This window comes from Lacerta agilis, chromosome 5 (assembly GCF_009819535.1).
Source record: "Lacerta agilis isolate rLacAgi1 chromosome 5, rLacAgi1.pri, whole genome shotgun sequence".
Lineage (NCBI taxonomy): Eukaryota > Metazoa > Chordata > Lepidosauria > Squamata > Lacertidae > Lacerta > Lacerta agilis.
Genome location: NC_046316.1, coordinates 55,490,424 through 55,515,484, shown reverse-complemented (window position 1 = coordinate 55,515,484; position 25,061 = coordinate 55,490,424). Strand labels below are relative to the sequence as shown.

General features: G+C 47.6%; 2 protein-coding genes across 4 annotated transcripts in view; both read left to right on the top strand.

The window, feature by feature from the left end:
* HPSE2 (heparanase 2 (inactive)) overlaps positions 1-2,213 on the top strand; it is a 112,871-nt gene extending 110,658 nt beyond the window's left edge. Inside the window, exon 11 of one of the 2 annotated variants that reach the window (XM_033149912.1) lies at positions 1,033-2,213. In XM_033149912.1, the coding sequence (XP_033005803.1) occupies positions 1,033-1,198 (166 nt within the window). In that variant the 3' untranslated portion in view covers positions 1,199-2,213. The remainder of the gene's footprint in view (positions 1-1,032) is intronic. The other variant, XM_033149911.1, reaches the window with a different exon arrangement.
* Positions 2,214-8,418: 6,205 nt separating this feature from the next.
* On the top strand, positions 8,419-24,523 carry HPS1 (HPS1 biogenesis of lysosomal organelles complex 3 subunit 1). 2 transcript variants are annotated; one of them, XM_033149907.1, is made up of 19 exons: positions 8,420-8,771; positions 9,975-10,091; positions 10,542-10,679; positions 11,474-11,616; positions 12,728-12,836; positions 13,209-13,369; positions 13,627-13,729; positions 15,121-15,213; positions 15,515-15,584; positions 15,992-16,059; positions 18,047-18,214; positions 18,295-18,474; positions 18,748-18,815; positions 20,378-20,503; positions 21,110-21,175; positions 21,864-22,008; positions 22,217-22,330; positions 22,616-22,698; positions 23,342-24,523. In XM_033149907.1, exons 2-19 carry the CDS (start codon positions 9,975-9,977, stop codon positions 23,502-23,504), a joined length of 2,115 nt encoding a protein of 704 aa, XP_033005798.1. In that variant the 5' UTR covers positions 8,420-8,771; the 3' UTR covers positions 23,505-24,523. The 2 variants fall into 2 exon arrangements, with proteins under 2 accessions (XP_033005799.1, XP_033005798.1); XM_033149908.1 differs by lacking the exons at positions 15,515-15,584; positions 15,992-16,059 and having other exon boundaries at positions 8,419-8,771; positions 13,627-13,741.
* The last annotated feature ends 538 nt before the right edge of the window (positions 24,524-25,061 follow it).

Sequence of the window (25,061 nt, the reverse complement as noted above, 5' to 3'; positions counted from 1 at the left end):
CTGGTAGGCATTGAGAAGTGGTATTAGAATCCAGCCTCTCCTGATTGACAAGAAAGACCATTGCTGCTAGAGTTCAGTGCCTTGGGGGGGGGGGGAGAAGGGAAGCTACTGATGCAGGTATCAGGCTTGTGATGCTCCCCATCAATTCCCTATTCAGTACATGCACCACCTTTACAAGATGCTGAGCCTGCCTAAATTTGATGCAAATTGTACTCCCATCTTTCTGCTTACCAACAGCTGACCCCACAATAAATCTGTTAGCCTGTAAGGTAACGAAGGGTTCCCCCTTTCACGGTCTTTTCCTGCAACTGGCTAATTTAGCTACCCCTCTGGAAGTTGCTGCTCTAATGTCATTCAACTTTATGTTACCACTGTAGTACCAAGTAGTTCCTTTCCCCCAACAATCCTCCCGTGCCTGACCAGACTTCTTAAGCCCTGTAACAGGACTAATGTGTAAATTGCTACACACACTCCATTTGTTTACTGTATTTGCCTTATAATCAATCAGGTCAGTGAAGCAACAGGCACCTAAAATGAAACGACATATACAGTAGGGTGTGCTGCTACACATAACTTTAAGTGTCTGCCTGTATTAATTGGGGGAGGTGTGGACAGGATACACTGCAAAGCAGCAAAGAGAGCACAATGTAATTGTCACCCCCAGGAAGATTCTCAGCTCTGATGGTCTAGAACTTCTTTCGACTTGCCCACAAGCGTATTTGCTACTATTAGAGCTGCATAGTTCGTGCACTGATGTCCAGTGGGAAAGTGTTGCCTGCTATTATGGAATGAGTCTTACCACTCCCAGCCCTGGACCTTCACATGACATTGTCCTCAGAGTCCAGGCCCCTTCAACTCCTAAAGGTGCAAAGCTGGTGTGGCCACCCTCTTGAATATCAATTCTCCTGCATCTTTCCTCCTAGCCACAAAAGACATCCCAAAGCTGTGCCACCATCCCTTTGTGTCTAGGACCAGCCTTTCCCTTGTGCTTCCCTAAGGTGGTTTTCTCATGAATTTGCTCTGTGTGTGCAGGTCAGTGCAGCTTAATGGGCAGCCGCTCACCATGGTGGACGACGGGACTTTGCCCACGCTGAAGCCTCGCCCCCTCCGCCCTGGCCGGACCCTGGTCATCCCACCGCTCACGATGAGCTTCTATGTGGTGAAGAACGTTAATGCCCTGGCCTGCCGATACCGGTAGCTCCACCCACCCCACTGCCAAGGACAGACCTGCTAGGCCTCGGGGTGGGGGCATCTGCTGCCAAGGGCTTCCTTCTTGGGTAGACTAGGCAGGTAGCACAGAGAAAGGAGACTGAAGAATCGCTATGGGTGCCCGCAAGCACTGGGCATCCGTGGATGGCGTGTGGTTATGATGTCAACAACACCATATGCAGTGGCTCCTCCTCCATAATGAATTAGGAGAGAAAGAGGGGGGGGTGTCAAAGTCAGATCCACCCCCCTCTTATGGAAAAAGCATTAAGCCAGAGTCAAGAGGAATTGCCCAGCAAGCTGTCCCACTGAAGGATGGAGCACTGAGTTGCTGCTTCAGAAACTTGGAAGAGCACAGAAACCTGAACCTTCTGCAAAATGACAGATCCAGGGAAGCTGCACAGAGCATCCTGCCCTTGACAGCCTGGGAAACGTCTTAAACCCTGTGCAGAGATGACGATCATATAGTGGAGACATTGTGCCACCTTGTGGGCAGGCGGAAAGGCTCTGATAGAAATAGGAGGCCCTGGCTTTATTTGCTGAACACATGCAAGGGCAGGATGCAGAACTGATCAAAAGGAAAAGCCTCAGAATCATCCTGGGCCCCTTCAGCTTTAGTACTGTATTCCTTTGGGCGCTGCTCCCTCTGCTGGCAACTGGCAGTAGAACAAGCTATGCAGCTGTCGGGCATTGGATGGAGCACACTGGCTATGCAAACAGAGGCAGTTGCACATGGCGCTACGAGGCATGTGCGCATGCAGGAGCCAAAATAGCCTCATATAGAAATAAGCAGCCAGTTGGTCTGCAGGAGAAAGATGTGCAGCATATGTCCATCCAGATCAGACGAGCCACTGGGGTGTCTGCAGCTGTTTTGAGTCCTGTGGCATTGTGGGGTGGGGGAAGAAGAGGTTTGGTCTTGGCTACTGTCAAATTATGCTGCCTTCTGGGAGCATTTGCTGTAAATGTTAATTATTAAATTATATTTTCTGAAGAACTCTAAAAGATCCTTGGAACAGAGCTGGGGACAAGGGTCTCTATTGGACCTCCTGGGGGATTTTCAGATATTTGAACACTGGGGTGCAAGGTAGGGGAAAATCACCATTCATAAGGACAGCCACTTGAAAGTTGGTATAATATCTGTATCTGAGCATGCTTGAGCCTGGATTAGGGTCCTTCTACTATCTGCAGTTGGCATTTGCATGCAGACAGGTGTCACACCTAGGACCAGATGGCAACCAGATTCTCTTATCAGCACCCCTGCCTCTGTTTTCTTGGGACCAGCACCATCCACACCCCCTGGATCCAACCTAGGAATCAAGCCTGTTACACTCACAGAACCTTTGCCAACCTGGTGCCCTTCAGTTGTTCTGGACTACAACTCCCATCAGCCCCAGTCAGCCAGCCATGCTGACTGGTAGGAGATGCAGGGAATGAACACACTGTATGATAATATGCATTCAGTGATGGATGCAGGCACCATTTTGGGAGCGCTGTACACACAGCAGCATCCTCATGCTGCCCCAGAGTCACACAATTTGTCCATCTAAAGCAAGTTCTGCTGGAATGGTTATAATCCATTTGGTGCCAATAATGCACTTCGCACATATGTGGATACAGAGAGTGCCTAATCTGATCACGTCCTATTGAGACAGACCTACTGACATTGCAGGGCTGTGTTGCTTCCCCTCACCATGTTTAACTAGTCTGTGGATGAAATAGGCAAAAACGGAAGTAGTACAGTAACTTAGCTGCCTTGGTATATCAATATATATTCTCTGTATATCAACACAGTTTGCAGCACCTCCCCTTCATATGACTATGATTTGTTTTTCCTTAATTAGCACTAATTGAGGAAAGGGAAACAGAGAACATTGTTGCACACTAGTTTGAAAATGCTCCCACTTATGTAGACAGACAGGGTAGTAGTTGCCATTTCAGATGACATTAGCAACTGTGTTTAGCAACTCAGAGTATTTAAAGGTGTAGGCACTGCCTCCTAAGTCATAGAATTGCAGAGTTGGAAAGAACCACAAGGGCCATCTAGTCCAATCCCCTGCAATGCAGGAATCTTTCACCCAACATGGGGCTCAAACCCACGACCCTGGGATTAAGAGTCTCGTGCTCTACTGACTGAGCTATTTGAGCTGCCACAAGGTCATATCTTGGCAACCCAAGAAGGCAGCATTTTGAGATTTGGACAGAATGTCCATATTTGCTCACAGCTGTCAGTCCTCACATTATGTTCTGTTCCATTTTATGCTGTGAGTCACCAAGAATGAGCTTCAGTTTGTCCTCTCATGAGCATCAGAAGCCCAAGCCCAGTTGCTCTGAGTGGAAAGAAAATAACCTTTAAGGCATTTACTTGCCCTGTATCCAACCTTGGGATAAGCATGTCAATCTCTGCCTGTACAAGAAGAATTAGGGAAATGCTCATCCCTAGAGACACTCCATGTCTGGTTAAACAACCCCCCAACACCTGTTCATTGAGCAGACGGCACCCAACTGATTTAAATCAAGTGAGATGGAGTAGAAATGGAACCGTTGCACTGCAAAATGAAACAGTCCCCTGTTCTGGCTTGTACAGTCGTACTTTGGTTTTCGAACAGCTTAGTTCTTGAATGTTTTGGTTCTTGAATGCCGCAAACCTGGAAGTGACTGTTCCAGTGTGCAAACTATTTTTGGAAGCCGAACGTTCCTGCAGCCAATCAGAAGCCGCACTTGGGTTTCCAAACATTTTGGAAGTCGAACAGACTTCCGGAACAGATTCCATTGGACTTCCAAGGTATGACTGTACTGTACTTGATTCCTAGAATGCAGGCAGTCTGAGCAAGCTGTAGGTTTTTTCCTGTGATTCACATCATGGTGTCCAGTAAGCAGCCTTTGGGCAGATTACCTTGGTATCCACCTATCTCAGCCATTTATTTAGAGAGGCTCATGCAGCTCTCTTCCCTGATCTGCTCCAACCCTCAAAATGGGCTCTTCCTCAGGTCTTTACTTGCTTGGCTTCTACTGCAGAATTTGAGAAATGGCAGCAATGTCTGCCCTTGGTCCCAAGCCCTTTGAAACCATAAACAGGGTTACTGCCTCCCTGCCTGCAGCTCTGTGCCCACTTGATAGCCATACAACATTTTGTGTCCAATTATTGTAAAAACAGCAACTGAGAAATTTATTACTAGTTGGAACAGTTCTTTGGGAAAATCCCATTATCATCCCTCTTCTGCAATTCTGCTGTTGCTTGTGCAAGACCCATATCTATAGCTGTCAACCTTTCCCTTTTTGCGGGAAGTTCCCTTATTATAGCATTGGGAAACAGCAGGGAGGGTTGACAGCTATGTATATAGCAGTGGGGAACACCAGGGAGGGTTGACAGCTATGCCCATATCTTAGCACAGTGTGTGGACCCTTTGGGGATTCACTTGGTTTATCTCAATATAGAACTGAATAAGCAAGAGAGCAATGCCAGGAAAAAATAGCCTTTATGTCTTTGTTTAGACAAGTATTGGATGTCATAGCAATGCCCTTGCATAGTCCACAGATGGAACCCAAGGGAAATCTCTAATTTGTTTCCCCAAAGACAGAGAGTGCCCATCTCAGGCCACCTTCGATCGCTCCCCTTGCAAAACACATTCATTCCACTTGTGCTCAACTTTTGTCAAATGAAAATATTCCAATTGATTGATTCAAATTATTTTTAAAACAATAGGAGGTCATCACAATCTAGGATAAAACAAGGGGAAATAAATGCAACAAATGTCATAAGCCATCACAGGGTAAAACAATAATGTGAGAGAGGGGGTGTCAATATAATAGAACCAATGTGATAAACAATTTTTAAAAAAATCATAATTAGTACAAAGCAACTCAATTAAAACCTGGTGGTAAGAGTGCCATTTGAAGTGCTGGCTTAACTCCACCCCAGCCGATTATTTGCCTAGATTTAAGTTTCTATCATATCAGTTTCAAATTTTGATATGTAGTTAACTATTGGCCATAATGAAACATATAAAAATAAAATAGAGCTAATGATGACAACCATTCTGTTCCAAATATAGCTGATAAAAGATAGCTTGTGTCTTGGCTAATGCTACTAAAGAGATGGCTACTCTTCTCAGTATTGTAATAGTCTTGTAATGGTAAAAAGGTAAAGGACCCCTGACAGTTAAGTCCAGTCATGAACGACTCTGGGGTTGTGGCGCTCATCTCGCTTTACTGGCCGAGGGAGCCGACGTTTGTCCGCAGGCAGTTTTTCTGGGTCATGTGGCCAGCATGACTAAACCGCTACTGGAAATGCTGTTTACCTTCTTGCCGCAGCAGTACCTATTTATCTACTTGCACTTTGACGTGCTTTCAAACTGCTAGGTTGGCAGAAGCTGGGACCGAGCAATGGGAGCTCACCCCGTCACGGGGATTCGAACTGCCGACCTTTCAATCAGCAAGCCCTAGGCTCAGTGGCTTAGACCACAGCACTACCCGCATTCCTGTCTTGTAATAAGTACCCAACTATTTCTGTCTGATGCCTTATATCTGATGGTGCAGAGAGTAAATGGGAACCATATTGTTTTTTGTTTTTGTTTTTTGGAATGAGGCACAGCAGAGACTATAGTGTCTTTAGGATATGTGGTTTATTAATGCATATATACCTCAGCCTGCAATAGAGGGGTTAACAGCATTAATACCCCAAATTGTTTCTCCCATAGTCACAGCCCTGGATTCAAACAGATGTCAAACATTGCTCTTTGACCCTCTCTCCAGCTTGCTGCTTTTCTTCTAGGTCACAATCCTACCTCTGCTCCAAACTCTGGCTTTTTTCTGTTGAGACTCATTTGCCATCTCACACCAAGCCCCTTATTCCCGCTTAATGGTTTATCACCCAGGCTATCACTTCACCAGGAGGCTAGCTTGGCTATTCCACTAATTAGAAGCCTTGATTAAATTCTAACACTTGCTGGATCCAGGGATTAGAGGGGTCTGGCACACATCTTAACACCCCAAACACATAACAATATGCATTCACTGTTATTACAATATGTATAGTTTTGCTTTGTTTCATTGGTGGAAGAGAACTTTGCTGTTATGTCAAAGTCTTCACAATAAATATACATTTTGAGATAGGACTTTATGGAAGACCTGAAAGAAGTCCACCATATGGCAGTCAGAGAAGAAGAGGTGCCAGACATAACTGGCATCAAGGGAGAAAAAGGAGCCATTTAAGGAAGCAGGAGATGGCTGATATTATTACCAATTACAATAAAACAGATAGTTGAAAATAAGCCAGCTACCATGAAACACAGTTTAAAACACAACCAAGCCTAGAAAAGTTCGATAAAATCTGGCAATGGTACATATAATAAAGCATTTCAGTTAAAAGTGAGAGAAAACACAAACTACTTTGAAGTTCTCTTTAAAACCAGAAGTAATGGGAGTCAGCTGTATTACCCCTCTTGGGAGGAGATTCCATAGGATTCCACCACCGACATGACTTGCCTGGAACGGAGACAGAGGAATCAAAGATAAAGGCAAGGCTGTCTGTCCCTGATCAAGAGGATGGATGGTGGTGTCAGTGGAGATGGAGTATGTACCAGGAGAGGAAGGCTTGTGGGGGGAAAGATAAGAAGTCTAGCCTTGACTACGCTGAGACTGAGACAGCAATAAAACATCGAACTATCAGACAAGCAGCTGTAGATATAGGACTGGATGGAGACACAAAGTTCTGAGGTGAAGCTGGATATCATTATTGTATAGATGGTACTGAAATCCCATAAAATTTGATGTGCTATTTTTACATTTATACCTCCTCCGAGGAACTCAAGATGGTGAGCCTGGTTCTCCTATTTTGTCCTCACAACAACCCTGAGGCAGGTTACACTGAGGTTGCTTCCAGACCGTTGCTATTTCCAGGTGGGATTCAACCACATGCCAGCAAATCAAGGCTGCCCAATTAAAATGGATTTGGAGCCCTTGCACAACAAAGCCGGCGCTTCCCAAAAGATTTGACTTCTCGCGATAAGGGATGTGTAGGTCAACACTTGCATGAAGCAACATCTCCTTACCTCAAGGTCACCTAGTGAGTTCTGTGGGTGTTTCAACCTGGTCCTAGCCTGAACCTCTAGCCACTAGGCCACACTGCTTCTTGATGAGGTCACCCAGAGACGTGTAAGGCAGTAATGGTGTGTGTGTGTGTGTGTGTGTGTGTGTGTGCTGTTGTCCTCCACATCTTGCTGGAGCCCCTCTTCCATCAGTCCCAGCCAGCATTGCTAGTGGTCAGGGATGATGGGAGTTTTAGTCCAACATCTGGAAAGCCACAGGTTCCTTATTTGCAGATTAATGGTGGGGGGCATGCTGAGAAGGGTAGCCTATACAGCGCAGGATATGCAACGGGTAATAGCATCTTGTAGCATGCTTGCCATCAGTGAAGCCACAGCACCAGTGATATCGTTAGGCCAACTAGACAGCCGTCTGGGGCACAGACCTCAGTTTTTGTTATATCTTATAAATTACTGATAATAGTTTACTTTTATATTTTGAAGAATTTTACCCAGGGCCGGATTCAGGTTTGATGAGGCCCTAAGCTACTGAAGGTAATGGGGTCCTTTATATGTCCAGCTGCCCTTTGTCAACAACAAATTCCCGCTGTTTTTGTGTTGAATATATGCTATGGTAATTTATGGACCTAATAGGTATTTAAAGCCATTTTGCAAGTAACAAATAGGAGCCTACACAACACAAAACACTGTTGCTGCATGTAGGTTTTATTTGTTTTTTTATCTTATATTTTGGAAATGTACATCCAGGTTTTTTTCTTTAATTTTTTTTGGGGGGGGCCCTCAAGAGAGTGGGGCCCTAAGCTATAGCTTGTTTAGCTCATACGTAAATCCGGCACTCTTACCGTTTCTACAAAACATTTGTTTTTTGGAAATTTGAACTTAGCAAATTTTGGAGGGCGGTGTAACTAGCTAGGGCCTTGCCTGGGGTGCAAAATAGGCTGGCACTGCACGAACCTAGGGAGCTGTTACCCCAAAGAAAGCGAACCTAGAGCACGGGAAAGCCCTTCCTAGCCTGCCCTGCGTTTCCAGGGGCCGGACGCGTCCAGGTGCACAACCTGCCTCCCTCTCCCTCTGCGCCCAATCGCTGCAAAGCAATCCTGCCTTCGCCCCGCCCCCGCCCCATTTCAAAGGACGTGGTTGGGTGAGCGGGCGCAGCTACCACCCAAGATCTTCGCAGAAGTTTAGTCCCGGCTGAGTTTGCGCCTCTCCGCCCCCTGCGCCAGGTGAGGCGACAGCAAGTTCCAAGGCAGCCTCGCCAAGCGCCTCGACAACGTCCCGGAGGAGGAGGAAGAGGAGGAGGAGCTCCTGGCCCCGCCCCGGCCCGGGCGGAGTTGCCGCGGCTGCTGACATGTTTCCCCGGGACGAAGTCACGCGCGCTTTTCCTCGGGGCCGCTTTCGTGGAGCCGCTTCGGGACGGGATCGCCCAGCAGCCTGCTCGGTTACCACCGGCTGCGTCTGATTCCGGGGAACCTCCTCGCTCGTCGGCGGCTTGCCTGGAGGCGGATCTCTGGAGAGGGCAAGGTAAGGCTGTCAGCGCGGGCCCGGAGGCGCCCCTTCGCCTTCCGTGGGGGGCGGGGAGGGCGATCTCCGCGGGATCTTTGCACTTCGCAGCCAACGGGGCTTCCTCCCCCTCGCTTGCTCTCGCTTCCACTTACTGCAGCGAACAGTGGACCTGCCTGAATTTCCTGTTTCCACCCCAAGTTTGGGCGAAAAAAGGTTTAGTTTCGTTGCACCTGGCTATTGGGAAGGGAGGCTTGGATCAGGCCCGGGCAGCCCACGACGATTACTTAAGAGAGCTTCCTTTCTTTTACGCCGCCCCGCTACTAGAGTAACCCAAAGTAACAGCAGCCCTTGTTTTACACGCTGCATTTTGCTCAGCTTGCAGTCCGCCCCAGCTGCAACAAAACATGTCTCTATGGGTTTTTACAGCCACAACAAGCTCTGTAACTCTCCAACGGTTTGACTTTGCCCCAAAGGCACACTCCTCCTTTGTCTCTGGAGACAAATGGATGCCAAGAAAAAGTTGGTTCAGTGCTTTTGGGTGGTCATCTTGTCCCTTTTATGTTCTTTATCTTTAATTTATGCAATTATGAAGAAAATTCTACCATTTCATAAGTAGAGAATTAAATACAAACACAGTTGTTCCAATTGCCCAATAGCACAACGATGCCTGTGGGTTTGTGAGCAATAGGGGAGATGAACACTATTGGAAATTAAGCCTCCAAGCCCATCTCTTGGCAGGGGGAGAGGAGGAGTGTTTGTCAAAGGCATAAAGCCAGGGCATGTATTTCTCTGGTGTGGGGAGTAGTTCCAGTGTCTCCTGTGCAGTGATAACCCTCAGCTTTTACAAATGAGCTCGCAAGCCTATGTTGTGTTCCTCAGCCACCTCCTTCCCCTGCTCTCAAAGAAAGGTCACCCCCAGTAAGAATTTTGCAGGACGGATTCACATGCATACTGAAAGTGCATCAAAGGGCTGAGCTGAGCAAAATGGACTCTCCTCCCTCTGTTAACTCTAAATTTGTTCTGGTGTTCCCTCTAGTCCTCTAGACTCTAGAGCAGGTCCGGGGACAGGATGGGGGATCCCATTGTGGTAGTGTTAATCTCTGTGCCAGTGCAACTATTTAGTTGAATACCAGCTTGGGTTGACATTTGGACCAGGAAGCTGAGGATGGGCCTTTTATTGGGGGGCCTAGATAATGCATTAATGTGTATGTTTATTTGCAGATGAAGTGTGTGCTGATTACTAGTGAGGTGGCCGAGGTCCTGTTCTACTGGGCTGACCCAGAATTCATGGCGGTTCTGCACCAGCGCTTTGGGGGCCATGATCAAAGTGGTGGTGAGGTGAGATTTAAAGGAAGGGAGGGAAACGGACCAGAGTATATGGATGCAGGGCCAAAATGACATTGCTGGCATCATGTTCAGCGCTGGAGGAGGATGCTCTGCAAAGTTCCTGGAGTGATGGAGGAAAGTGTACTGGAGGCGGAGGTGTGTGTATGCTTATAAAAGCTTTGGGGCTTGTCTGAATAGGATCAGTTTATTTTTTCCTGTTCTGGTTTTGTTTTTGTATTTGATTTTTTTTTTTAATGGATGCTATGTTTTAATTGTTTTCAACAGTACACTGCCCAGAAAACGCAAGTTCTTAGATGGCTAATGGATATGATACATATATATTTAGCTGGGAGGGAACTGGGTTATGGCCTGTCCATGGGTGTCCATGCATATGCACATGGGATATGGCAGGACTTGGCAGGGCACAGTAGCTGCCGCTTGTCCCTCTTTTTCTTTCCACAGCTCCCTGCTCTGGAAGACAGCATCAACACATTGTTTGCTCCCATGATCATCTCCTGCACAACACTGCTAGAGAACCTAGGGGACACATACACTTGCTTCTCCGCTGAAAATGGCAAAGACCTCTACGTGTTACATATGGTAATCAAATGTGCCACGTGATTAGAAAAGCATAGACGTTGATGGGAATTTAGTGGACAGACTAAGTCACCTTCAGGCATGCATTAGCAGTGGAGGGTGGAAGCTAGCCAATGCAGCTACATGAGGCCTCCCATATTATTTCAATTGCGTCATCCAAGCACCTTTTCCTTGTTCCTGCAGTCGCAGGGAGGTCTTCTTCTCTGGCAATCGCTCGTAGCTGAGTAACATTGTTTTCCACGAACACAGTCTTAACAGTGAGTCCCTAAGTGACTGTGGAGGCCAATTCTGGATCCACACATCCTTCCACAGTAGGGACATAGGTTTCTAGGCAGGAGTTGATCAAGATGAGGGTTTGCCAAACGTGCCTTCCTCTTAGCAAGTTTCTCCCTTTTTTCCTGAGTTTGAGCGTCTTCAAAAAGTTCACGACACCTTTGGTAAAAGCAGTTCTCCATTTGGAGCGCTCGCAGGCCAGTGTTTCCCAGTTGTTGCCATTTATATTACTTTTTTTTTTTTTAGATTTGCCTTGAGAGAGTCGTTAAACCTCTTTTGTTGACCACCAGCATTACGCTTTCCATTTTTCAGTTCGGGATAGAGTAGTTGCTTTGGAAAGATGATAATCAGGCATCGCATCCGAACAACATGACAACGCGCAGATCTGTTTTATTTAAATAAATACTAAAATGCATCAATATTTTTGGAGCAAAGGGGACTTTAGATATTTCCATGATCATTTTACATCTGTGTTCATCCTCCTTGTAATGACTGAGATAGCAATCCTCTTGCTGCTTCTACAGTTTGGTGAGTGCCTGTACATTGCTGTGAACGGCGATGGCTCCGAGAGCGAGGATGACTTGCGGCGTAAGCTGTATGTGCTCAGGAGACTGGCTGAAGCTCACTTTGGACTAGTCACACTCGACAGCCACTTCTTCCGCAGAGAGTGAGTTACCGTGCCAGAGCAGGGATTTCCTTCCTTCCTTTTCTTTATTGTGATGAGCTTGTTTTCCTCCATCCCTGGATCACAGCATATAGGACCTGCTTTCCGTGTGATCTTCTCAGGCCCCAGTGTGCTGAGCCACAGGAAAGCAGCTTCTCCTTGGTGCTGTTCCACACAGCTGGCATGCGTGAGACTAGTTTGTATGGATCTGTCATACTTCCTGGGCACATAACCTCCTGGTGCATGAAGGAAAGGGAAACCTTAATGCAAGAACCCTGCCCATGTGAGAGCAGTATTCTTGGAACACTGAGCAGTAGCTTCACAGGATGTCGCCATAGTGCAAATTTTGGTTTATATGCACATGAAAAGAGCCTGAGCCTGCCTTCCCTATAATTTGCAGAAAAGTAACAGCAAAGTAGGATCTTTTGGGGGGTTTGAGTGCAGCTCTCAACAATGCCTGTGTCTGGGAATGGTTACACAGGTGAGATAAGACCAAGGAGAGATGAATTGTATATGGCCTCTCCGCTCCACAGGTAGGTAGCTGACTTTGACCTGGGTGCAATCTGAAGATTATTAATGTAGCCAGAAGAAGTTCTCTTTCTGATCTGACTATGTAGAAATAAATTCTCCGCATAAGTTCTAAAGCCTTACTTGCAGAAACTTGTTTTGAACTTTACAAAAATTATAAAAAGATACATTGTCTCAGTTACACATTTCTATTCTTACATACACTGGTCGCAGTATAAGGCTCAATCTTTGCCAAAGAACAGTTATTTCAGCTAAAAAAAAATAAAAGAATCCTCTCTCTTTTCCAGCTTGCTGCATTTTGATTAATTCTGAGGGAGATCTGTGTGTGCTTGAAAAACTACTCTGAGTGGTGTGGGCTACTTCATTAACATAAGTAAACACTTAAGTTAACTCACCCCATTTTTGCAGTGGAAAAAATACAAGCCTTCAGCTGTGTGTTCAAACATTCTTCACAGTAGCTTGCATACAATACAGTTACAGTTATGTACCATTTTATGTACCATTAAATAATTTTAACACAATCTATAAGTTTGAGGATTTCTGTCTCTGCCCTGGAGGTGACTGTTGGCCTCCACTGATTTTGTAGGCTGCGCCCAGGGGATTCTGAGCAGCGGGCTCACATATGGGGACTGTTTCAGAGCCTCCTTCAGACCCATCACCAGCTCTGTCAGGATGACCAAAGCTTTGCTGTGGAGGTAAAGTGGACTGGGGCAGTCGATAAGTGGTTGTTGGAATGAAACCAGGGATGCAGTTGTTCTACTGGGTAGCCTAGGATGGATGGAGCAAGCCAGGATATGAGTGTGTTGCCCTCTAGTACAGGGATGAGGCACCTTTTCCAACACACGTCTGAAGGTGGGTAGCGTTGTGGATAGTTTGTCTAGTCAGGCCTAGAAGGGAATGCATGTCCTGAATCTGCGTAGACTGATGGAGCTGGGGGAAGTGGGCTTTTCATGTTGTGTGCCTCACGATAATTGCTGCCTGGGCTTCTGCGTAAGGGACCATACATCCCAGGGCTGGGAGGGAAGACTTTGTGCTGCAAACCTGTTCCTCTGCGCCACCCTCTTTAGGCCGTGGAGCGACTGATCCACCCTCAGCTGTGTGAGCAGTGCATTGAATTCCTGGAGCGCCAGGTCGTGCAGCACATCAATGGCAGCCCAGAGCGTGCTGGGCACGAAGTCGTGCATGCCTTCCTGCTCGTGCACACCAAGCTCCTTGCCTTTTACTCCAGGTAAACCCCCAGTTCCTCTCTGCAGTCTCCTCCTCTTCCCCTGAAGCACATCCTGCTCATGCCAGCCCAGCATCTTCCACTGTGCCCGTTGCCTCCTTTGGCACCCCGCACCTCTGCTTCAGTGCCAGCCAGACCACCCTGGGCCTCTGGTTGTCCTCCTGCCTCTGTCTCTAGGAGGATATCCCCCCACCTTCCGATATGTGGCTCCCCTAACAGATGGCCGTGACTTCACCTCTTCTCTTTCACCTGCCTCCTAGCCGGAATGCCAGCTCTCTGCGGCCTGCTGACTTGCTCACACTCCTTCTGATTGTGCAAGACCTGTATCCCAGCAGCGCTTCTGAGGAGCTGCCAGCCTCCCAGGTACCTGCCCAGGTGGGGAAGGTGACACATTCATACAAGGGGGCTCTCTGTTTGTGGGGATTCCTCTTTGGGATCTTCTCAGACAATGACCTTGAGCTGGACTGAGCTGTGTGGAGTTGGGCGTAAGTGAGATTCTGGGAGCTTGGTGGTATTTTTACTGTCTCAGAGCTGTCTTCCAAGTGAATTGCACTTGCCTCTGCAATACAGACCTTCATGCAGACTTTTTAGGATGTGGCTACAGGCTTTGGTAAAAGGTTTAAATTGTGTTTTATGCACTTTGAGGGGTGCATTGACCTATGCTTTATCAGGCTACTGTAACTAGATTTTGCATTTGGATGGGTTTTTAAAAAAATGTATATTATTATTATTATTATTATTATTATTATTATTATTATTATTATTTATTTGTACCCCGCCCATCTGGCTGGATTTCCCCAGTCACTCTGGGCAGCTTCCAACAAAAATCAAATACATTAAAATATCACACATTTATATTATATTTGGTGTGTATGCCACCTTGGGAGGGCTATGACCTAAGTGGCAAGCTTAAAATATTTAAATAAAAATTAATTAAATCTAAACAGGAGCTGGGATGGGTACCCTGGATTAATAATAGTAATAATAGTAAAATTTGTATTTATACACCCCCCATCTGGCTGGGTTGCCCCAGCTACTCTGGGCGGCCTCCAACAGAAAAACATAATAAAACATCAAATATGAATTAATGTGTTCCAATATAAAAGTCGCAATAACTTTAAAATAAATAAATCATATCAAACAAAGTGACACTCATTAAGGGCTGTTGCGCTGTGTGAAGTCTGTCTAGATGCCTGAATAGCTAAATGTCACAGAGAATAATTGTGGATTAATCATTAGAGACCACAGAGACCCAGGTCCAAATTCCCACTGAATGAATTTAGTCCAGTTCCTTATATGTCACCTTGATCTCCTTGTAGGAAGTCCTCAATAGGCCTCTTAACCACCACTTTAATTTCCCATAATGTCCTGGGCTGACACTGAGTCCAGGGCATGGTGGGAAATTAAAACAATGGATCGGCACAGGTTCCTTGTTCATTTTTAGGGGGTCCTCAAACACTTATTTAAAGAAACAATTCAGATCTGCTTTTGGAAAATTTCATGGAGCTCAGGATTTGCAAATTATTTGCTGCAATTTTATTTCAATGTTTGTATTTTTCATGATAATGTTTCGTGCTGCTTTATTATAAATGTGCTATTTCATAGTATAAGGAATGAGACTAAGCTGCCTTGTGAGGATAGAGACACTATCAAAGGCAAGATTTTTATTAATAAATGGGCAGGAAGGAGCATGGCCTACATTGGTGGGTGAGTCCTGGCAGCTGTCCAAAGATGGCTGAGCCTGTCTCTTTCAGTTCTCAGAGGATGAGCCAAGTCTCCAGAGGCTCCATAGCAGTGAAAGCATCCCAGTGAACAGCCCTTGTTCCCGTGCATCTTCCCAAGAACAGGTGAGTATCAGCTAGGCTTTGGGCCTCCCATCCCAAAGGCCTAACCCTGGGTCCTTGGAATTTGTGGTTGATCAGGATTTGGGTTGTAGGCTTAGCTTTAAAACCTGAGGGAAGCAGGGGAGACTAGGATGTTGCTGTGGCAAATGATATGTGATTCATTATTTGCTAGGAATGGTGAAAGCCCCATCATTGTCCTACTGGGATCCCATGGTGGAACCTATTTTGGCAGATGGGGAGGGAGCCAGCCTGGGCTCGTGCTGAGTCTGTTCCCTCCCACACCCTCCCTTACGCCCTCCCTCAGGTAGCAGATGATCTCTCTATGCCCGAGGAGTTCTACACCCCCAAGGCTTCCCCTAGCCAGCAGAGCACAGGTGAGTTTGGGGTCAGTGCGGAGGAGTCTGAGAAGTGACTGTGGTCTCCTGTAGATCTGGGGAGAGCTGTCAGAATGCAAAGAAAGAAAGAAAGGGTGACTTGCACATCAGCTGGCTTGACTGAGTGGTGACTGCGTGGAAATCTGATTTCCCCCTCCCTGTTTTGGAAAGGGGCATTGCCCCGCTGCTTGGCTGGCGCTCAAAGGGCATGCAAGTGTGGCTGTAAAAGCAATTTCCTATAGCACCTGCCAAGGGATGGGGTTAAGTGTAGGTGCTGCCCCAGCTAGGAGGTACCTGGATCAAAATGATGTTCCGAGTCTGTTGTTAGTTGCTGTTGACAGCCACCTTAACTGTTCCCACCTGTGGTGCTGGGGGTATCTGGTGTCTCTTCTCTTTGTTGCCTGAAGGAAGCACGGCCTGGGCTGATGGTGTGGACTCTCAGGGTGAGGGGGAGACAAATTCTGCTGACATCCAGGTATGTGCTTGGGCTTGGGATCACAGCTCTGGATTTTTTTTCTGCTGGGCCTTCCTTTCTGCTCTCTCCATTTCCACTTTACATTCTCTTCTGGGTCTGTCTGTCTTTTTTTGTTTTTGTTTTTGTTTTTGGCCACCTGTACTTCTCTTGTAGCCAGATCATATGGAACGTGATCCGTTTTTTTCTCACCACCGTCATAGCTTTTTGTGAGCATCAGTCTTGCAGCTTGTGGTTATGCCCCCCCACAAATGGGGAAATGAACGGAAGCAGCTTCCTCAGAATTGTGCAAAGCACAACATGCGATGAGAAACGGCAACAAAGAAACTCTGATAATGAAAGCTGGACAAAGAGGATCCATTCCACAAGGATTTTAGGGCAGCAGGCATTAGGGATCCCTTATGATCACATTTCCCAGTTTGCTTGATAGAGGTGTTGCTTTCTTTCTATACAATTAAATGTTTCTGTACTTTCTATATTTCCCAGTACTGTGAAATCTGGGACAACCTTCCCCACCACCTGAACCATTAACATACCATAAATGCAACCTTCGTGGTGTCATTGAAATTGCATATAAAGCTCACCGAAGCACATTGTAGTAAAGTTAACATTCCCTTGTGCTGGCAGACCAGGGTGTCTGTGCGTGGATGACCTTGGGGCTTAAATGAGGGGAGAAGAATGGGCAAGAGAGCCTTTAGAGATCTCCTGGCCTTGCAGGGAAAGGGTTGGAACAACATCCCCTCAGTTGCCCTCTTTCCCCCCCCCCCCCAAAAAAAATGCAGATGGGAAAAACTGGCAGGGGAACAGGTCTATGCATTCATACTGCTCCACAATTACCAGCAGCATGCGGATGGGAGCAGTTAGCCAGCTGGGATTGGGAGCTAGGCATGTCCTGTTTTTCATGTCTGTAGTCCCTAATCCCACCCACTACCTCAGCTAGGATCCCATCAACAGTGAAGGGGACTCTCCCCTTCCAGCTGAAGGGATCCTGGTGGTGGTTGGGGGCAAGGAGGAATGGAATTGGGCTCTGAGGCTGCATGTTCTTTGAGCCCAGGACCTTAAGCCTGTGACCCTCCAGGTGTTGGGATACAGACGAATGGCTGTGCTGGCTGGAGCTGTTGGGGAGTGGAAGTCCAAGGACATCTGGAAGGCCACAGGTTTCCTCGCCTCTGCTTTAAACTAATAATAATAATAATAATAATAATAATAATAATAATAATAATAATTTTTTATTTATTTATACCCTGCCCTTCCCAGCCAAAAAAAACGGGCTCAGGGCGGCTAACACCAATTAAAATCACAGCAAAAACAAACACAATCAATTTAAAATAACAGACTAAAATACAAATTTAAAAATTCAATATTAAAACTGCAGTCTCATATTCAAATAACCCACCAATAAAAGAATGAAGCCTAAATATTAAACAGAAACCAACCCAAAGGCCAGGTGGAACAGCTCCGTCTTGCAGGCCCTGCGGAAAGATGCCAAATCCCGCAGGGCCCTAGTCTCTTGTGATAGACTGTTCCACCAAGTCGGGGCCAATACTGAGAAGGCCCTGGCCCTAGTTGAGGCCAACCTAGCATCTTTGTTGCTCGGGACCTCCAAAAGATTATTATTTGAGGACCTTAAGGTCCTACACGGGACATACCAGGAGAGGCGGTCCCTTAGGTACGAGGGTCCTAAGTGCTGTCCCGCCTTGGCTTAAAGGATGGTGGGGTGTGGGGTGGACTACCGTAACTTGACTCTGGAGGCCTCCTTTCCTGTCCTCTCCGTTTCCCTCCCGACTTCCTTCGCCTGTGGAATTGAGTCACTCTGCTTGTTTCCTAGAATTGGCACTAGATGGAGCTATTGCTTCACTTTCCTGTTAAAGGAGCAGCCGTTTAGTTCCTAAAATTATGGAGAAACTTGAGACACTTCGCCCAAGAATGCTCTATGTCTTGTCAGGCAGATCCCAGTTCCATGACAACGGCATGCTAATCTTTTCCCCAGATGGCTGAGGATTCGCTGCAGTCTCTGGCTCCTCCAGCGCCAGAGGCTACCAATCCGCGGAGGATTTTCCTGGACGCCAACTTGAGGGAAGGCTACTGCCCCATGATGCCCCACATGATGTACTGCCTGCCTCTGTGGCCAGGAATCTCGCTGGTGCTCCTCACTAAGGTGAGCCAGCTCCTCTCCTGAGCAGAGTTTATGATGCCCAGCCTGCCGGGATCTCACTGAATGTCCCCTCTGCCTCGCAGAGCCCCAGTTCCCACCTGGCACATTCCATCTACCAGCTACTGGATGGATTTCTGGTGCTGGAGAAGAAGCTGAAAGACGGGCAGGAGACCAGGCCTCACCTGCGCTCTCAGCCGGTCCTCGTGGAACTCCGGCATCGGATGGACAACTTTGTTAAGAGGTTGGGTGGGCAAGAGCCACAGGTGAGATTTGGCCGATTTACACAGGAGCTGCCCAGGCACAAGTGTGCTGGAGTGAGCACCTTTTCCCAGAACACACAGCTAAGAGGGGCTGGGTGATGTTGTGTCTAGTGGGGCAGAGCTGGGCAGGCATGAAGAGGCCTGAGCTATGGGTGAGTTCCCATTTACAGGAGTAGGAAGGGCAATAGAACCGGTGGGTAAGAGCAGACCCTGCAAAGAGATGAAATGATGCTGCAGCTAGGAGTCTCCCTCTCTCTCTCTCCCTCTGTCTCTCAGTTGCAGAATACCTGGCTGGAATTCAAGAACAGAGCTTTCTCTCGGAACGAGACTGGGAGTTCCTGCGAGTGAGTTACTGGTCGGGCTGGGCTGAAGTGAGGGAGATTAGAATACAGGGTTGGGATAAGAATTTGGGGGTAGCCTCCTGGGGGCCAGTTACTATACCTTGGCCTCATCTGAGGATAAAATGGAAAGGTGGCAATGGCGCAGCCATGCATGGTGCCTTCACGGATGCAAATGATGAAATGATGATGAAAAGAATGAATGGAATGAAATAATGATGAAAAGAATGAATGGAGGTCTATGAAGCTTAAGGGCTCTTTGGACTGTGAGTGTTGCAGTCCTGGGACAATGAAGCAGCTGGCTGGACTTGCTGTGAGGAAAGGAGAACAATCCTGGTCTTGCTGGATCTGAGCAACGAACAGAATCCTTTGCTGTCAGATTTTGATTTGTGGGGTGTGTGTGCGTGCGTGCATGCATGCCGCAGCAATTCTTTCAACAGCTATGAGACACGGTTGCAGACAAATCAGGAAGAGCAAAAAATATGAGGTAAAAATGGGAACCAATTTACAGAACTAGCCCGTTGTATAGCCCTCCTGGGACTGTACCACTTACGAATGTGTGTTTGAAGCTCCCCTGTGTGTGCGCAATCAAACAAAGCTTCCTCTGCACATAGTGAAGAGCACACGAGGGAGAAGGCTTGGCTTCAAACCCTCCTCCTCCTTCCAGGCATGCAATAGAGTACCATGTGCTGAGTTCGAACTTCGGCAGGGGCCAAAGGAGGCCTGGCTGGTAGCTGAAGTGGGAAGATTTGGCGTGCATTTGGAAAGGGGGCTGGAGGGACAGGGGAAGAGAACAAGATTCCAGTTGAACAGAGTGGGGGAGAAATGGGCGAAAGGACCAGACTGGTCTTTTCACCTATTGATTTGTTCTTGGGACACTAATGGAGTTACCAGCTGAATGGATTTAATGGTTCTTGCAGCTTGGGGAAAATGCTAACACTACCAAGTTAACCTCTATAGGTTAACAAAGATGATGTATTGACAGAGACTGCATACAAATGAAACACAGTTCGAACTCTGGGGCCATTCCTACTGCTTTCTGCTTAAAATAAGCCATTTTCTCTGCATGACTGTTGCAGATATTTGTTCTGCAATGCTTCCCTAATGCTACCACGTTATTGCTGTCCAGAGCAGCTGTAGCACAACAGGAAGGGGGGTAACTGAACTCCAGAACATCTGTGGCATGAAATGTTGCAGGATTTCAGCAGGAATCTGTGGAATGTGCGCTGATTTGAAATGAAGCCATGTGACTGACACACACACACACACACACACATCCCAATAGCATCATGTGCCCAAATAATCATGAATGCACAAAAAAGGGACACCAGGGAGGGATCCTGAATGCCCTTCATAGGTGACAAAATTCAGATAATGCTGAGTGTGAAAACTAGCATTTCTGTAGAGGTAAATTTTGCATTTGTTGCTCTGGCCTCTTTTGCCTCTGGCCCCACCATTGCTCCTGTCATGTGGCCCCTGGGAAGTTGCCCAGAAGGGCATGTGGCCCTCAATCTGAAACAAGTCCTCCCCTGCTGCTTCAGCGGCACACTGATCTCTCTTTGGCGCAGGCTTCTGCAGGCCTTCTGCCGCATCCGGAGGCAGCTGTGCGCCGTGTATCGGCAGCTCTTTCTCGGATCCTCTGGGACGCAGGGCCTTCCGCAGAACTTGCTGGACCAGGTGCAGCAGCTGACACGGTGAGTGGGGTGGAGCGCAATGGCAAACCCACACGGGAAAAGGGTGGCTGTTGCATATCTCAACTTGTACACATTTGAGAGTTTGCACCTCATGCTGAATATCCCATAAGGCAGTATTGGTCAGTTGTTGGACTACAGCTCCCATCATCCATAGCCAGCATAGCCATGGATGATGGGAGTTGTAGTCCAACAACATTTGGGGACCCGGCATTGAGGAATGCTGCCGGAAGGTCACCCTGAAGTTCCCTTGAGCACAGCTCTCTTCCACTCTTATATCCGTTCGGTGCTGTCCAGGAGAAGCTGGTACACCCAAGTCACGCTCCACTCCTTGTGGCGGCTGCTGAGAAGCTTCTCGGACCCTCCACCTGAATGCCCATCTCTTCCTACCCTGTGCACTTTTGGGTCTAGTGCCTGCTTCTCCCCACGATAGTGGCCAACTAAGGAAGGGACATTGGGGAATTGAAAGGCTTGCTGTCTTTCCTCCCAAGGTGGGGCTGGAAACTCCAGCTCCGAAACCAGGCACCACTTGCTTTGAGGGCAGGAAGGCAACACGTGCACTGAGCTCTCGGCCCTTGTAGCTCATTCCTGGTTCCTTTTTGTTGGCAGGGAAAAGCTGCAAGACTGGAGAGATTTCCTGCTGGTGAAGAGCAAGCGCAATGTTACCATAGTGTCATATCCTTCCATGCTTTTCCCCAGCCCCATTCACTTCTTTTCTCCCGGAGGACCTTTGATCATCCCCAACCAACACCACGAGGAGAAGAGCTTCCTAGAGAAGTGATTGTGAAGTACTCCCCCCTCCCCGGCTGAAGAAACCTTGGTGTCATGGGATAGTACTCCCCTCCCCCCACTTTGCAAAGCAATCTTTGGGACAAGAAGTTCAGCTCCCACCCCCACCTAGGCCATTTCCTGTAGCATAGCTGGTAGAGCCTGAGACTATTAATCTCAGGGTCATAGGTTTGAGCAAATTTTTTTTTTTTATTGCAGGGGGTTGGACTGGGTGACCCTCATGGTCCCTTCCAATTCTATGATTCTGTGACTTGGGCACAGAGCTGGTGCAGGTGAATGTTGAGGTTAGTTCTCTTTCCTGGGCTCTACAAGTGTTGGGAACAGGCTGGTGAAAGTTCTCAGGTTCTCAGTGTGCCAGGAAAGTACACTGTCCTTGGACAAATGTTAAGATCTGGAGGGAGGAGGGACGTGGAAGGATTTCCATCGCTCACTTGGGTCAAGAACCCCATCCCTGTATTATCCAGGTTCCTTGGGAGCTTTTTGTGGGGAGGATCCTAGCGGGGGCAGGCACCCAAGTTGCGATGGGGCAGCTGCCTTCTCCCCAGCCACAGGCCCTTAACTGTCTGCCATCCACATATCTGGAGGAGTTCCCCGGGCTGGTGCACTTCATCTACGTGGACCGCACAGTGGGGCAGATGGTGGCTCCGTCCCTTGGTGCCGCAGAGGACTCTGCTTCAGAGCTAGGCAAGGGGCCTTTGCCTGCTTTCATCAAGCAGAAGGTAAATGCTCCCCAGCCTATGCAAGAGCCCCAGCTCCTCCTCCTCTCTGGCCTGCAAAATTTCCGCTGCAGCGAGAGACAGGCGTGAGCATGTGATGGGAGTTGGAGGAGAGACCAAGAATCTTGGAGTGGTGATTCGGGGCTCAGAAAGGGAGGTCTTGGGCTGCTGGGTGCATGGTTCTCTGTCTTCCCTGTCTCTTCCTCTCCAGGTGTGGTCCTTGGTGGCGCTAGCAAGAAGCTACTTGCAGAAGGGCTATACCACGGTGACAGTCCGGGACGGAGACTACTATTGCACCTACTTCCTTTGGTTTGAGAACGAGATGGTAGGTGCAGGAGCTTTGGGGGAGAGGGTGGGCGGGCTTGGGATGCAGAGATTTCCTGCAAATTCCTAAGACGTCGAGGTGATTTGAGTTGATTTGAGGCTACAAATGATGCATTCAGGAGGAAGGATGGGATATTGACACGGTGCATAAACAGTGTCCTCTGCTACGGGGTGGGATAGTATGGGCTGGAGAGATTTGCCTCTACATAGCCTAAGAATGCCTGCAGTGGTCCCTAAGCTACTGTCCTGTCCCTGACCTCTCCTTTCTGCTGCCACGCCCCTGCAGGGCTACAGGCTGGAGGTTACGGAAGTGCCGGTGCTTTCGGATGATTCAGCCCCCATTGGGACATTGGCCGGTGACTATTACAGGTGAGCAAGGATTCCAGTGCCCCAGAGACTATTGGATACACAAGGGGCTTGGAGGGAGACTCCAGCCAGAAGATCCAGGTTGGCTGGAGGAGAAGAGCAATACTTTTACAACTTGGCCATTACGCAGCCTCTTCCTCATCCTGGCACCTGTATACAGTTCTACAGAGTGCTGCCTACAACCTCATGGGAATTTCTATTGCACATAATATAGTATATTTTTACGAACCATCTTACCTCTGTTGCTGTAAGTTGTTTTTAATGTTCTAACTAGCCCTGGGACCTTGGGTGGGGATAGGGTGGGGAATATTATTATTTATCATCATCATCCCACGTTCCGGGATTTCCAAAGCTGGGGGTGGAAAACCTGTGACTCTTCAGACGGTGTTGGCACTACAAATCCCATCATCCCTTGACCATTGCCCCTGCTGGCTGAGGTTGGTGGGGAGTTGGAAGCCAGGGAGGAGCAACACAAGCCTTCAACTTTCCTTGGATTACATGGATGGGCTTCAGCCATTTCCCCCACCTTGTCTCTAGTCTAGTGGTGCATCTTCTGCTGGCTGGGCTAGGGGAGCTATTTGGAATCCTCCTTGTCCCAGCAGCCCTGCCTCTTCCCCATTTCCTGACCACCGTCTCACCCCTGCAGGAAGCTGCTCCGTTACTGCAGCAGGACCCATGCGAACGAAGTGGTGAAGTGCTATGAACTCTTCACCATCCACCTGGGCATTGTGCCAACTGAGTTTGTGATCCAGCAGGCGTGTGACTTGGCCCGGCGACTTTGGGAGCCAACCCGCATTCCCTTGCTCTAGGGGTTTCATTAGTGAGGACTCTACTTTCTGGACTCTGCTGTGTGTACGCCTCAGATCTCTATAATGTCTCTGCTTCTTCTGGGTTCTGTTCTGCCTGCCTGCCATGCAGAATCCAACACCCAGGTCTCAAAGAAATGGTGGCTTGCCTCAGGAAACGGAAACTAATGGGACCAAATTGCTTTCAAGGTAATGCTAGAGACACGTGGCAGTCGTGACACACTGACATTCTGTGTGATGTTTGACTCAAGGAGCTTCATCTTCTCCTTGCACACGCAAGGACCTCCATCTGTGAGAGAGGTTCTTAAGCCAGAAAGGATGGTCAACCTGTAGCATGAGATGCCCACAACCAATTCCCCCCCCCCGAAGCAGCTAGGAGTAATCGAGAGCAAAGCTTTTCTCGAGACCATCACTTGTGGAAGGGTTTTTGAGAATGGGCTCTCAAACCTGGTGCCTGGTAGATCATCAGACTTGCTCTGCTGTTGGAAGTTACGTTTTTGTTGCCATTGGGGAATCTCCATCTTCCCATAGCGGAGAAGGAAAAGTGTGAGGAGAGCCAACTGCATTTAAACCTCCCCATATTAAAAGTGACAGGTTTCAGCTGAACAACTCTGTAGGCTTGAGTGCCTTCAGAAATGTGTGATCTAACATAAAAGATAGTTACCAGCAAATTAAACCCTGCACTTGTACTTCTGAGATTGAAGTTTGGTTTGGAGGATGTGAGATGCTTTCCCACAGAACAGATAAATGCAAAGTGCCCCTTTCAAGGAAGCAGCCCCTGGAAAGAGGGAGATGAATAAACACAAATAAACCTTTAACTGAAAGCATCTTGCATACCAAAAAAACACTGACTGTCTGCAGTGCAGGGTTGTAGGACGGAAATATCTCTTGCAATTGGTATGCAAGTTGGCTACACACTCTAGTAGCATTTTTAATTGTATGTTTAGGAAACGAGTAAGCTAAATATTTTGTAAATGAACTGTATTAGCCGTCTTAAAATAAATGTTACCCCTAGGTCACTATTTCTCTCTTTTGTGATATTCATGTCCCAGATACAATACAAATTCAGTGGCAAAAAGAGTTTTTATGTCTCTGAAGAATTATGATTTCTTATAAAATGTTGCAAAGGAGAATAATGGGAGGGGTATGAAAATACCCGATATAATCTACATTACAAAGCTTTACGAAAGAATGTGTCCTTATTGCAGTGCTTTCTGGATAGTGACCTAGACTCATGAATAACTTCAAAACAAGCTCCGCTGTTAGGAAACAAAGAAACAGGAGGTTGGACTAGGTCAGGGAAGGGGAACCTGCTGTCCTCCAGACATTGTTGGGCCCCATCAGACTTGGCCAACTGTCAGAGATGGTGGACAGTAGTAGCCCAGCAGTTTATGGAGGGCCACAGATTCCCCTTCACTAGATTGGGGTTCTTGATCAGTTGCCATAAATCTCGTTTGATACAGTATTTATACTGCTGAGCTCCCAGCTGAGGTTGCCACCTTTTCCTCTAAGCAAGTTCTTAACAGCTACATGATGGGACAGATTTTCCAAATGGAATAG

Excerpts from the sequence above, each read along its gene's own strand:
- HPS1 (XM_033149907.1), top strand. The coding sequence starts at position 9,975 with ATGAAGTGTGTGCTGATTACTAGTGAGGTGGCCGAGGTCCTGTTCTAC. Across the intron at positions 13,370-13,626 it reads CTCCTTGCCTTTTACTCCAG|CCGGAATGCCAGCTCTCTGC; the intron begins GTAAACCCCCAG and ends CCTGCCTCCTAG. Across the intron at positions 13,730-15,120 it reads AGGAGCTGCCAGCCTCCCAG|TTCTCAGAGGATGAGCCAAG; the intron begins GTACCTGCCCAG and ends TGTCTCTTTCAG.